Genomic DNA, 14,647 nt, shown 5'->3' on the forward strand with positions numbered 1-14,647 from the left:
CAGCCACTTGGAGTGCTTGACCAAAGAAAATAATGCAATAATAGATCAAAACTCCCCTGAAAACTGGAAAGCAGAGCAAGACAGTCACTTTTTTCTGTGTTAAGTCCTTAAATTAGATGGGCACATTCAGGTAGAGAAGCACTCAGTTACTGCCCTCTATTTAGCAGAAAGATTTGGTCCCAACATTGTCATCTGCCATTTAAAACTTTTTCCAGTGTTCATTCAGTAGAAAAAGTCTCTCTTCTTCAGTGTCTCTTTTGAGGATGAAGAAAGCATTGTCCTAAAGATCCCTGTTACACTTCCAGAATTTCACTCTGGGCAAAGGCCTAAACTGGCCTCTCCTATCTGCCACACTCACCACTCCCCTTGACTCCAGCCAAAAGGCTTGTCTTCTCTCAGCCACTAGCCTTTGCTCCTCCTGTACCCTTATCTGCAACATCCTTTCTTACTCTTCCTCACTTTGCAAATTTCTCTTCAGTCTTTAAGATTCGGCTGACATGTCACTTCCTCTTAAAAGACTTTCCTACTCCACCATGAAGAGGCTATTGTTGCTGCCTCCTTCCTCCTATGGTAGTTTCCTGTCCTTTTGGTATGATGTTACAATACTCTATGGTCACTTCTGAGGACATGTTACTCTGCTGACAAACAGATCTTCACAAGGAAAACTATTGTCTGGGAAGCTCTTCATCCTTTGACTCTAAATGATAGCTTTTCTAGATAGAGTAATCTTGGTTGTAGGTCCTTGCTTTTAATCCCTGAATATTTCTTGCCAATCCCTTGCGGACTGCCAAGTGTCTGTTGAAAAATCAGTTGACAATTTTATGGGTGTTCCCTTATAGGTGACTGCTTTTCTCTTTCTTGTTGCTTTTAAGATTCTCTTATTGTCACCTTGGCTGGTGTGGCTCACTTGGTTGAAGCATTGTCCTCTAGGCTGAAAAGTCACCAGTTCAATTCCCAGTCAGGGCACATGCCTGGGTTGCAGGTTCAGTCCCTGTTTGGGGTGCATATAAGAGGCAACCAATCAGTGTTTCTCTCCAACACTGACATTTCTCTCTCCCTCTCTCTCTCTTCCACTCTCTCTAAAATCAATAAGTGTGTCTTTGGGTAAGAATTTAAAAAAATTCATTGTCTTTAACCTTTGGCATTTTAATTATGATGTGTCTTGGTGTGTGCCTCTTTGGGTTCACCTACTTTGGAACTCTGCACTAGGATCCTGGGCTTGTGTGCCTATTTCTTTCACCAAGTTAAAGAAGTTTTCCATCATTTTTTCACATAGGTTTTTTAATTCCTTGTTTTCTCTCTTCTCTTTCCAGCACCTCCATGATGTGAATGTTGATATGACTGAAGTTGTCCAAGAGGCTTCTTATACTATTCTCATGTTTTTGAATTCTTTTTTTTCTTTTTGCTTTTCTGATTAGGTATTTTCCTTAACTTCCAAAACTCTGATTTTATCCTCAGCTTTATCTACTCCACTGCCAATTCTCTGTAATATGTTATTCATTTCAATTAATGTATATTTCATTTCTGATTCTTTTTTGTTTTTATCTCTCTCTGTTTCCTATCTCCTTGTTGAAGTTCTCACAAAGTTCCTCTACTCTTCCCCAAGTTCATTTGACCAGTCTTTTGAACTCTACATCTAGTAAATTGTCTCCATTTGTTTAGTTCTTTTTCTGGAGTTTTACTCTGTTCTTTCATTTAGAATGTGTTTCTTTGTCTTCTCATTTTGGCTGCCTCCATGCTTTTGTTTCTATGCATTAGGTAGAGTTGCTACATCTCCCTGGCTTGGTAGAACGGCCTTATGCAGGAAATGTCCTGTAGGGTCCAGTGCACAGCCTCCCCAATACCCAAGCTAGGCACTTCAGGTGCACCCCCCATGTGGGCTGTGTGCACACTCCTGTTGTAGTTGAACCTTGATCACTGTTGGCACCTTAATGGCAAGAATTTATCCCCAAGCTGATTGGTTGTGAGGACTGGCTATGACCACCATGTAGGATCAGCTATGCAGGGGTTCACCCCACAGAGCAAGACTCACTTCAGTGGAGCTCTGATGCCCACTGAGTCCACCCCTTGAGTGTGTCACTTCAGTGTGGAAGTGGTTGGGGAGGTGCTCTGACATGGTCTGAACCACAGGGTGTGCTGGTTCTGAGGCCTCTTGGGAGGAATAGGCCAAGGTCACCCACCACCTGTGGGCTCTCTGCCTTAGCTACAAAGTGATCTGCAGATGGCTGTTATCTGTGCTATGCTTGGAGGCACTTTGGAGAGACCAAGCTATGAACCAAGGTCCACTGCCATTAGTACCACACCTGGAGTCACTTAGCTATTGGTATGGGCATGCTGAGGCCAGATGCTGTTTATTTGAGAGATTTTAGGAAAGCCCAAAGCGTGAGCATAGACAGGCCATTTGTATGGAAAAGCTACTGAAAATGGCTTGGGTGGGCCCAAAAGTTGGTTGGGGCAAGGTCATAGATCACCAGCACAGGGCAAACAGTGTTAGCCAGGTTGATGAAGACTCAGATATGGAGCCTGCCTGCTGACTCTTTAGGGTTAGGGCTCAGCAAGGGAACAATGGCCTATGCCAGACTTCCGTATGGGGGAAAGCTGCCCCCCCAGCTCTTGCCCTGATGTCCAGAGAAATTAAGTTCTTTCCCTAGTGACTTTCAAGCTGCTGCCTCGGTGCTGGAGCTCAGAGTAAGTGAATCTGAGTAAGTCTGTGTATGGGTCCTTAAGTGGAGCTATGTGGGACTCCAGAAGCCCTTCCTCTCACTCATCCACAGTCCTGCTGGTTTTTACACTCAGAAGTTATGGGGACTTCTCTTCTGGGCACTGAAATCCTGGGCTAGGGGGCTTGATAGGGGGCTGAGGCCCCTCACTCCTCAGAGGGAACTTCCACAGCCAAGATATCCCTCTAGATTTTTAACTGCTACACAAGGGTATGGGACCAGCTGGTTCCAAGTCTCTTTAGTTGTAGAACTAAATCTTTAGTTGCAGAACTTCTGTTCAGCTAGATTTTAAGCAGTCAGGCTATATCTTACTTATTTCTATTTAACAGGAAACCCAATATCTAACATATAAGCACACAAAAAAATTTTACTTATACATACACACACACATAAACTGCTCACCCCCCTGCAAAATGAAAGTTTTTATTTTCTATCAGGTGTAATGCAGTCACATATACCTAATAATATGTGTCAGAATCCAATAGGCAAGGTTATAAATTTCATTCTTCCCTAAAGTAAAGCTACTGCCAAGCCTTTATTATTCCATCAATTGGATTTTTAATGCTCTCCCCATCAGAAAACTCAGCCCAAAAAACCACTCTGTTCCTTTCTCTCCAGAATGTTTTGGACTCCAAAACATTTATTTAGACACCAAATTCCCTCCCCTAATTCAGAGAGAAGAATACCTTGCATAGGCTCCATTGACACCAGGGCCATTGCCCCAATTATATAACAGGGACTTTAACAGTCTGCAAGTGTGAAAAATTAGGCAAAAACAGTTTATCACTGATATACTAGATGGGAAATGATAACTCTTTTGTCATCAGAAGTTGGTTATAAAAGTTATTACCTTTCCTCATCATTAGTTTTATGAACTTTTCTCAATTATGAGCTGAATCATTCCCTTATGCAAAAAAAAAAAATTAATATTATAAAAGTCAGAGGCAAAGAGACAGGGCAAAAGAGCACTTTAAATGTCAAACTGCACTCAGTATACACACAAAAAAAGTCCTCCAGACAAAGTTCAAGAGGACACTAGTCAGAGAAGTCACTGAGAACAAGTGTGCAGCAGCTCATGTGGCCAGTGACCATGCCAGGTCTGCGTCAGGGTGCAACCTAGACTCCTCGCTAAGCGGGTATGCTGTGATCCCAACATTGGGAACTTTAGTGCTTTGCCAAGCAGGCTCCTTCAATCCTTGCATCTAGAAGATGCAGATGAAAAATGAAAATTCGCCATGATTCTGTTCAGGTTCTTCTCTCAATTTTTCTTCTCCTATTTAAATCCTCCAAAGTACACTTTTGAAGTTATCACCACTAAAAGCACATGCCACCCATACCAACACAAATGGAAGTAATGGCCATAGCTTTGCTCAGCATCTAGGTGAGTACCCTGTTGGCACTTACAGAACAGGGCCTGGTTCTAGCTTCCTTTCTCCTCTGTTTACACAGAATATCGAATGTGGCTGTAAGCCTTTAAAACTGGGCTCTGCATCGGCTATAGCACCTAACAACAGAAACCAACTGCAGCTAACTGAAGCAAAGGAGAATTGGCAGCAAGTTACCAGCAAATGATCCAATCCTCAAGAAGGCAGGAGGACCAGACAAAAATCAATGGCAGCCTCACAGGACAATGTCTTGGTCAGTCATGCAACAAAACAACCCCACCCTGGCCTCCTTACTCACTCAAAACTGAAAGTCCCCAGAGAGAGGATCTGACTGGCTTCCCTTGGGCCCTGTACCCAGATTCTGCCTTTGCCATGGCAGGGAGAAAGAAGAGATCTAGCTTCCATAGAAGAAGCTGAGAGTTAGAATTGCAATCCCAGCAAGATGACACAACAACAGGAAACAGGTATGGTCCCAAAAGGAAATAGGGGCACCGAATGTGTGAAGAAATGGATGCTGAACGGTCAAAAAATGGGAATGCCCAAAAATGTAGTTACTAAACCTCTTCAAAACAAAGAAAGTCACTTGCTTCACTATTTCCTAGGAACTCTGGTTCAGAAGGGCATTACCCATCCAGAAATTCAGGGGCAGGAATCAAATAAGAATTTATCTCCTTTAAAGTTAGCCTTCATTTAAAAAATCCTACACACTTGTACTGAAGATCATTGATATCACTTCATACTTGTATAGGTTCTCTTCCAGGGATAATCCACAGGAAGCAGGGCCCAGCCCTCTCCTTTGCAGGTGGAGAAGGGATGCTGTGTATTCCCTTTCATTGTAATTAATACATTCCAGGTGAGAATAAAGAGATACCACATCTGGAAGCTGCAATTTTCCATGCTAGATGACTGTTCTAGGTGGCCAACCATTTTTGCTTGTGCCACATTGATTAACCCTTCGTCTCCAGGACCTGACTATTTTTGTCTTGGTTGTCAGGCTGCCTGCAGAGGGCTAACAACCTGCCTGCCCCTGAGAGACTGCAAGAGCCTCTAAAACTGTGTTCCCACCCCAACTTCTCTCTACATTAACTGATTCTTCACCAGGATGCCACAGGGTTCTAAAAACACAAGTCAAATGACATTGTTCCCATCCTTATAAACATCTGGGAATCCTCTGCAGTTTCAGAGTCGCTGTGAGATATATTGTGGGTTAACTACTCAAGGTGTCTAAGGCCTTCCCTAATGTAGCTTCATACCTCACTCACTTCTCAGTGTCCCATTACCTCCTGGTTATCCACCTATAGCAGCCCAGCTGCTCCCTCAGCCTGGGGGCTCCACATTGCTCAAGGCTGAGGTCAAATGCCATCTCTTTCACCAGCAGTTGATCGACACCACTGCCCTTGTATACCTAATCATATTATCTTTATCTCCATTGCACACTTAATGTAACTGATTTGGCCTTTTCAGTTTTGTTGTAAGGCTGTCTTCTCACTAGACTAAAAATATCCCAAGGAAGAGGATCCTACATTGTTCATATTTCCCAGAGGGCCCAGCCCAGTTCAACAACATTTCTTATGTGACTACTGCATACTTTGAATATCCATGCACTTACAGCAGAATGACTCCTAACTAAGAGACTCCCATCAGTTAAGTATACTAATAACAATAACAGCAACAATAGCACACATTTGTGAGCTGCCAGGGAGGACTACATCCTTCAGAGTTACTTATCACCTCCAATGATCCCTTGGGTAATACTGTGTGCAAACATCGTGACCCTTGACCAAAGCTCATGGGCACTAGAGGATGTGCCCATGCTAACTAGTAGGGAGCTAAGATTCACACACAGGCTGCCTAATTCTACAAATCCAACATCTTATTTACTGCATGGCTCCAAGCCCCAGTCCTCTCCCTTCACACCCTCCTAGCAGCACACATATCACTGAAGCACTTACAACTCTCAAGTTTCAGAGCAGTACCAGGCCATCAAGTGATCCAGCTCTTACACTATAGACCTGAGGTTCCACAGAGACAGAAAACATAAGCCAAGCCAGAGGTAGCAAAGTATATCAATGTCACAGCAAGATTTACAAGAACCAAGTTTCTGCTCCCTAAAAAGACACTCTTTCTACAAAGGTGACTTGGAGGACATCCAATGGGCAGCCTGTGCCCCGGGCTTCAGACCAATCAGGCCCGACCTCTGCTTCCCTGTATTGTAAAAGCATGAAAGGCCAGCTCAGGAAGATCTGCACTCACCATCAGGGCTGACTTCTGCTTTTCCTGGTCAACGCTGCCCTCCCCTCGATGCAGGAATGCACTCCGGTACTTTGTGGTTGCCTCTCTTTTCTTCATCACCACCTGGAACAGCTCATCCTGGACTACAGCCTGCTCCTTTTTATACCTGTGCCAGGAAAGACATGGGAAATGCAGGTGCAGAGGTAATGACTTGGCAGCAGGTAGCCAGGAAAAAGTTTGCGCACTCATTTCAGCTTGTTGGGGGACTGGGATCTATAGGCCAGTAGAACTGGAGGCTGGCCAGAGAGAATACTGTGAAACTCCATACTGTCTGACCCAACCCCCCCCCCATGTCAGGCATTGGTGACAATCCCCAAGGCAAGGGAAAAGAGCTGACACTTTCTCAACCAGAATAATATACATTAGGAAAAGAAGGAAAGCTGACCACTAGGTGAGGAATCTGGCAGCCACCTGCCAAATGAGAGATTCTTGGGGCAGGGTTTCAATTCCTCACTAGCTACTCTTTCAAAATGAGTAGGAAGGGTGGGAAGCCTACCTTCCCTGCCTCTATTTGAGAGCTTGAAGGTTTTTATATAAAAATATTTTATATAAAAAGATAGTATGTAACTATCTTTTTCTTGAACACGTAACTCTTCATCCTTAGTCTTTTCCTAATCTTTGACCTATTTCTGTGCTTTCTGCCCAGTAAAATAATCCTAAAGAGAGAAAAAAGTTACTAGTACTAAGATGATCTTAATGGTATTATTCATTATAGTGTAAGAAATGCAAGCAACTATAATGTCCAGCAATTAAGATCAAGTTTAAAAGCATCTGGTATAATCATATAATGATATATTACATTAGCATTAGAAAATATATTATTTGATTTGTCTATAGATTCAACCTAAAAATTGAGAATGAAAAACTTCTTTTTAGCAATAAAAATGTTTCTAAAAGCAGGTATAACAAATGGGAAAAATTATAATACTAAGTAAAAACAGCAAAATATAAAATTATATATGACTCTGAAAAAATAATCCTAAACTAGGGAAAAGACACATTTGAAAGAAAACTCCAAATATTAACAGTGGTTGTCTTTTAATGATGAATCTATGGATGATATTTTCATTTTATATATTTTCTAAGTCTTTCATTAGCATGTATTACTTGATCTTTTTTAACTGTTTAAAAGTATAAAAAAAGAGTTCAAGTTAGTTATTCTTGGAGAGGCCTCTTAGATTACAGAGGTGAAATTCTTAGGATGTGGATTAATCTATGACTATGGAACAGACCCACATGGCTAACCTGCTGGAGGGAGAAAACCAACTGTAGCTGACACTGCACACCCCTAAACAAACTCATTTGGTCCTTTGCCACAGAGGCCAGCGTCTTCAAGGGTTTGAAGAAGTCAATCAGTAACAATTACAGTTAGCATTCACTGAGAACTCTGTGTACCTGGCACTTTGTGTACTTTATATGCATTAACATATTTAATCAGGGCAAAACCAATGAAAGAGGTACTTCATTTATGTCTTCTCAGTGGCCTAGAAAGATGCAGTAATTTTCCAGAGTCATATTACCAGGAAATCACAAAATTGGGATGCAAACCTGCACTCCACGAAGGCCTCTATGCCTTAAACACTATTATACAAGCCTCAAGAGGTGAAGCAGATCCCACTTCAGATGTATGGCTAGCTCTCCAGTGTTTTGGCCTATGCTGGTGGAACATCACCAACATCCTGGAGCCAAGTCCATCTCACCAACTACAGTTAGAATTCTAAGAACTCCACTTTCTCCTTCATATCTCTAAAAATATGCTTGCACACACACACAGGCACAGAAGGTCCAGACACTAATTTTTGAAAACATTAGTATTCAACTCCCACATGCCCTTTTTGGTGTTTCTTCATCTTTAAACTAGGATTAGTACCACCTATGCTACAGGGTTGTTGTACAATCTAAATAAGACAAAATACATGAGATAAACCTAGGGCCTTTAGGCCAGGGAAAGGGCCCCAGTGAGGAAAGAGCATTCAGCCACAGCACGAAGCCAGGGGTGAGTGGGCACTCACACTCACCTCTTAAGGAGATCCCCCTCCACCCCTGAGGGTGTCTGGCTACTACCATACTCTGACCTGGGCAGTCTGGAGCCTGCAAAGGGATGAAAAGAAAAGACCTGTCAGTAGCACCAGAGGACAAAGGAAGGCATTGCAGTCATCCAGGAAAGGGGCTCAGGAATACACTCCCAAGGAGGGACATGCCCCAGGGATGAATACAGAACACATCCTTGATCCAGCCAGTCTGGAGAGGAACAGCCCAAAGACCTTCCACTCCTTCATTCTGGACCAGAACCTCTAACTACACAGGACTGGCAGTAGACAGAACTACTTGAGTGCAGTGTTTCCAATTCATCCCAACTCACTCTACAATTGCTTGGAATCTAGGTCATCTACTAAACACAGGCCAGGAACAGCTGAAAGACCACATCATGCTTCGTGCTAAAAGGATAATCTCTGGGGTCTCAGTTTTGACATGGGGGAAGGGGGTTCCTTAAATCTTATTTATCTTAGTACCCCACTCTATGAATTTCTAATCCCAAATATGGCAAACACTCCCTATTAATGGTATTTTATATATCAATTAACCTGAATCAACCTCTAGTATTATTGGGTTCTTTAAATTGTTACAGTCAGTCTACCTTTTGACAGTCATGAACTTGGAGATTTCTGAGCAAATCCAATTCACTCTACTCTCCTCACCACTTGGTGATATAGAATGTTTTGTTCTCCTCCTTCCCCCAGCCTTTATCCTTCCCATCTCTCAGCCAAATTTCAACACTTCTGTGGCCTTGACCAAATGTCCTACACTTCCAGCATAGGCTTCTAAAGTGGCACAAAATATGATAGAAGAACCAGACTTTGTAAAAGAATACGTGAGGATTTGCTATTCCACTCCCAAGACCTTTCAAAGCATGCTGAACTCACAGGCTAAAGCACTCAACCTTCAGGGAGTCATTTCCTAAAGTAATCATCCTATGATTCCCACTTTCAGACCCCCTATGGAAGGATGGGCCCAGTGATGCTCCAGCCTGCAAGGAAGGCACAACTATATGTTTCATAGTAACATTACAAGTTCTCAACAAGGAATAGAAAATAGTATACTGCTGACAAGTTTTTATTTTGATGTTAATGCTCCCTGTCCTTACTTATTTGCTTATGACAGCTTTATTGAGATATAATGTATCCTATTTTTGCTGTTTATACAATTTCCCTTTTATTGCTACAAAATAATGTATCAAATATATCAATCCATTGTAGAGAAAGTAACACTAATCCACACTCCCACCTTCTATGTACAAGTCTACCCATTTCCCTGCCCCCTTGTACTCCTCATTTTTTAATGTGTCTAATCATTAGTGAAGTTGTAATCTCATCACATGTATATGACCATTTTTGTACATTTTCATTAAGAATCTTTTAAGAACTCTTTATATATTAAGACTACCAATACTGTCATGTTATAGTTCCCTAGTTTCTTATTCATTCTTCATTTATTTTTTTAAAATATCTCTAATTTCTTTAGCTTTAGTACCTACTTTTCTTCATAATTTAGGGTTTCTTCATTTGATGTGGAGCTTAGAAAGTCTACTTATTGTACTTTTATGTACTTGTGTACATTTTTATGGCTTCAATTCTTGAATTTAAATCTTGTAATGCCTCTGACATTTATTTTGAGGTATGGTGTAACATAAGGATTTAAATTTTTTTAGAGATTTTATTTATTTATTTTTAGAGAGGGAAGGGAGGGAGGGGGGAGAGAGAGAGAGAGAGAGAAACATCAATGTGCAGTTGCTGGGGGCTATGGCCTGCAACCCAGGCATGCACCCTGGCTGGGAATCAAACCTGGGACACTTTGGTTCCCAGCCTGTGCTCAATCCACTGAGCTACACCAGCCAGGGCTAGGATTTAATTTTAACTTCTTTTTTCTCATTAGTTTCTATCATTAAATTAAAGTAAGCACTGATTTTAAAAGTAAAAATATTTTAAAATTAGTCAATTCCAAGACAGTCCATTTATGCTGACTATTCTTTAGCATTCAGAAACTCAAAACTCACTCATTATTTAAACAAAAAAAATACATCATTATAACTAAAACCAAATGACAAAAGAACCACAATTTTTGCTTCTCAAACTATTGAAACTTACCAAAACTGCAATGTGCTTCTTTTATCTTTCAAAGCTGAAACTGACATGTGCATAATATATTTGGCAATTTTTGTTTTTTTCATTACTCTCCCTCTCACCAGTTAAATGCAGCTTATTAAAGTGTCCTAGGTTACGTTAGGCCCACTTCAACTCATCAGTCAGCTAGAGAAATCATGGGAGCTAGCCCTTATGATAATAGATGGGGGTATTTTGTGTGGGTTTTGAGAACTTCACTCAGCCCCTTCACTAATAGAATATTCTAAAAGATCTTGGGATGGGTCCAAATATAGGTACTGATTTGTGCTAAAGCTCAGGAAGCCCTCAAGCAGACAATACAGGGAGAGAGATGTAAAGGGCCTGGCAGGCACTCTGGCCACAAGGATGAAGCCAAAGCTCTCTTGTCACCATGTAGAGGTCTCCAGGACCTAGCCCCTGAGCACAGCCCTGACACCTCCTCTTTCCTTCTTGTACTCCAGAGATGGCAAACTGCCTTGAGGTCCACAAACTGGCCAGGCTGCGCCCCCTCTGGACCTCTGCTGATGCTATTCAGCATGCCTAAACCACCTGTCCACCACTGCTCTTGCTTTCAAAACCCAGTTTAAAAGTCATCCCCCCTTGGAGCCCAGCCCTAAAATAGTGAGTCACTCACTCCTCTGCCTTAGACTTTGGGCATGCATCTAGTGTTGCAGTATCACATGAAAAATGTGACCTACTGGGTTATATGTATATTTGGCTCCTTAACCAGACCAATGGGTGCCATAAGAATGGTGTCTCTGTATACCTGTCACTGTGTCCCAGAACAAGGCACATGCCCTGATCCCTGGCCAGCTTTCAGTAAATACTGAATAGACAGGATATCATTCTTGCGTTCTATAACCTTATAACCTAATAGGAAGGATCAGCAGAAAAGGCAACTCTAATGTAAGACCACATACAGTACAAAGAACAGTTATCCATGGTGAGACAGAGTTTATACTCCATAGTGCCATGGCTCTTCCAGTCAATTGGTGAAAAGGTACACAAGTTATAAGTGATAGCTAAGACCCAGATTCTCATGAACAGCAAATGCCTCAAGACTTTTGTAGTTTGTAATATCTTAACATTTTTGTACCTTATACCTCCTTTCTTAAACTTTTTTTGTTCCTTTGTGTTTGCTGAAAGTAGTTATTTAGAGAAAAGCACAAATTTCTTCATCTGTGATAGGCAAGAAACAGTAGTGAACAAATCAGCTTAGACCTCTGAATGGCGTGGGTACATGAAGAAGAACTCCTGGGAAGTATAGGATAAAAGGCCCTCCCAGAAGTCCAGGCCAGAACCAGGATGTGTGGGCTAGGTTAGAGTTGCTGAGGTTGACGCTAGAGTCACCTACTCAATTCCTGCTAATTGTCTCAATTCACATACATCTCTACCATTCTTTGGACCATACCAACATTAATGATTATGCTTTGCTCATGAATCTTTAAAAGCAACTTCTTATAGGAGTTGTCAAACCAAGCCCTTTTGCCTCATTTTTACATATAGAAAAACCGAAACAGTAAGGCAAAACCAATCGCAGAAGCTCTGACTAAGCTGTGCTGTTCTCATTATACTAGACAGCATCTGTCATGCACGGAAGCCACACTCTCCTCAAAAGCAGTTATCAGAATGGAGTTGTTCATATCTCCCAAAAACAAACCAGAGCCACATTAGCTGTCAAACATGTTCTGCAAGGAACGTGGTTTATCATTCCTTTCATACTCTAATCCAGTTTTCCACAGAATGACTACATCATGCCGTACCTTTCTCCGGGCCTTTAGAGGTGCCAAATGTGGAAGGTGGAAGAGCAGGAAGAAAAGTCAGCTGGCCCACTTTGGAAGGCTGGTTGGATTCCTTCATGAGGTTAACCACATTTTCAGAAAGCTAAGGGAAGAATTAAAGAATGGGAAAAAGTTATACCATAGAAACCTCTGGAAATGAGGATTAGCCTTTAACCATGCCCTAGACTGACCACTGACACCACATCCTCAAGACCAACTCCAATAATATAATTCCATTCCAAACTTCTTGTAATGGCCCAGTGCTTATCAGATTAGCAAACCCCTGTATGGATTCCAGGTTGACCACAGCAGGTTCCCTGCTGGTTCTCTAGCTTCATCAACTGCTGCTCCCTGCCTGCACCAGTGAAACCTGAGTTCTCACTTTTCTTGCCTCCTCTGAATTCATTATGCTCTCCCACCAAGAACCACCAGCAGCCCCCACCCCTGGTATGCCTCCAACTGCCCAAATCTTGTCTTTCCTTTAAGAGCATCTCAGTGTCCCCTCCTCTGTGGGATCTTCCCTGTTAACACCCAAGTGAAGTAGTATTTCTCCTGTTCCTTTCAGAACTCATGTGTACCTCTTAGCAACACACCACATATCCTGTCTGCCTCATCCTAATGGTTTGTAAACACCTGGAAGGCTGGGGTTTCCTCTTACTCAACTTTGTATACTCCCCCGTGCCACACATACTCATTTCACCTTAGTTCCCTCTAATGAAAACTGGATAATGGAAACTTTCATTCATTTTAGAGGAAGTGAAATAGGCATGAGGGTGTCATTGAACAGTTTATTAAAATGAATAGCAAGTTAAGGATAAATGCAGAATGAAAACCCTTAAGTGTTCACTTCAGTGAGTATTTATTAAGTGCCTAATATGTGCAAAGCATCATAAAGTACAGCTGAGGGAAAAATATAAAAATGACTTTAAGACAAAAATCCCAATGAGTAATTCCACTTTCAGGTATCCATCTGAGAAAAGTCTTCCCACATGTATTCAACAGCATTGAAATAGAGAGGAGAAAAAGAAAGAAAACAATACAAATATGCAGCAATAGAGAACTCATTAAAGAAATGATGATGTATACCTGCTATGAAATATCATGCAACCATTAAGAAAGAATGAGGTGCCCTGGCTCGTGTGGCTCTGTTGGTTGGAGCATCATCCCATAAACCAGAACATCGCAGATTTAATTCCTGGTCAGGGCACATGCCTGAGTTGTGGGTTCGGTCTCTGGTCAGGGCACAAGTGAGAGGCAACGTTTCTCTCTCAAACTGACATTTCTCTCCCTCTTTCTCTCCTACCCTTCTCTTCTCTATAAAATCAATGAAATTGTCTTTGGGTAAGGATAAAAAAAATTTTTTTTAATTTTTTAAATCTGAAAAAAGAATGTTGCCCTGGCTGGTGTGGCTCAGTGGATTGAGTGCCAGCCTGCGAACCAAAGGGTTACCAGTTCGATTCCCAGTCAGGGCACATGCCTGGGTTGAGGACCAGGTCCCCAGAGGGGGACACATGAGAGGCAACCACACACTGAGGTTTCTCTCCCTGTCTTTCCCCCTTCCTTCCCCTCTGTCTAAAAATAAATAAATAAAATCTTTTAAAAAATTAAAAAATAAAAAAAGAATGAGGTAACACATGGAACTGTCACAAAGGGATGTATATGATATACTGCTGATTTAGAAAGTTACAGGACACTGTATATCTCAATTTTGCAAAAAGAGATATACAATTATAAAAATTATAAACATACAAATATAAATGTCAATATATACATGTGTACATTCACAAATGTAAAAATGCATTTGAATATTTGCATTTATGCATACACAGATGTATGAAACTGTTCATATATAAAAGTCTAAAAGGCTACATAAAAAACAAAGCCCTGCAAGTAGCAGCAGGAAAAGCTGGGGCAGGATTTTTACTTTTAGCACTTCTGCATTTTTTTTTTAATTTTAATTGTTGTTCAAGTACAGTTTTCTGCCTTTTACTCCCATCCCAGCGCACCCCCTCAGCCCTCTCCACCTCCCTCCCATTTCACCGCCCCCCTTTGTTTTTGCCCATGTGTCCTTTAAACTTGTTCCTGTAAACCCTTCCCCTTTTCCCCTGAAATTACCTCCCCTCACCTCTCTGGTCACTGTCAGCCTGTTCTCTATTTCAGTGTCTTTGGTTATATTTTGCTTGCTTGTTTGTTTTGTTGTTTAGGTCCCTGTGAAAGGTGAGATCATATGGTATTTGTCTTTCACCACCTGGCTTATTTCACTTAGCATAATGCTTTCCAGCTTAAACATTTTTTTAGCAATGTAAGGA

At 41.6% G+C, this 14,647-nt stretch overlaps 1 protein-coding gene across 1 annotated transcript in view; it reads right to left on the minus strand.

Moving 5' to 3' along the window:
• CHCHD6 (coiled-coil-helix-coiled-coil-helix domain containing 6) overlaps positions 1-14,647 on the minus strand; it is a 337,119-nt gene that overhangs the window by 284,074 nt on the left and 38,398 nt on the right. Inside the window, exons 2-4 of the mRNA XM_045850165.1 lie at positions 12,321-12,441; positions 8,416-8,488; positions 6,359-6,503 (exon numbers count right to left, since the gene is read on the minus strand). Coding sequence (XP_045706121.1) covers positions 6,359-6,503; positions 8,416-8,488; positions 12,321-12,441 — 339 coding nt within the window. The remainder of the gene's footprint in view (positions 1-6,358; positions 6,504-8,415; positions 8,489-12,320; positions 12,442-14,647) is intronic.

Source organism: Phyllostomus hastatus, unplaced genomic scaffold (assembly GCF_019186645.2).
Source record: "Phyllostomus hastatus isolate PE091 unplaced genomic scaffold, TTU_PhHast_1.1 phas_contig_80, whole genome shotgun sequence".
Taxonomy (NCBI): domain Eukaryota; kingdom Metazoa; phylum Chordata; class Mammalia; order Chiroptera; family Phyllostomidae; genus Phyllostomus; species Phyllostomus hastatus.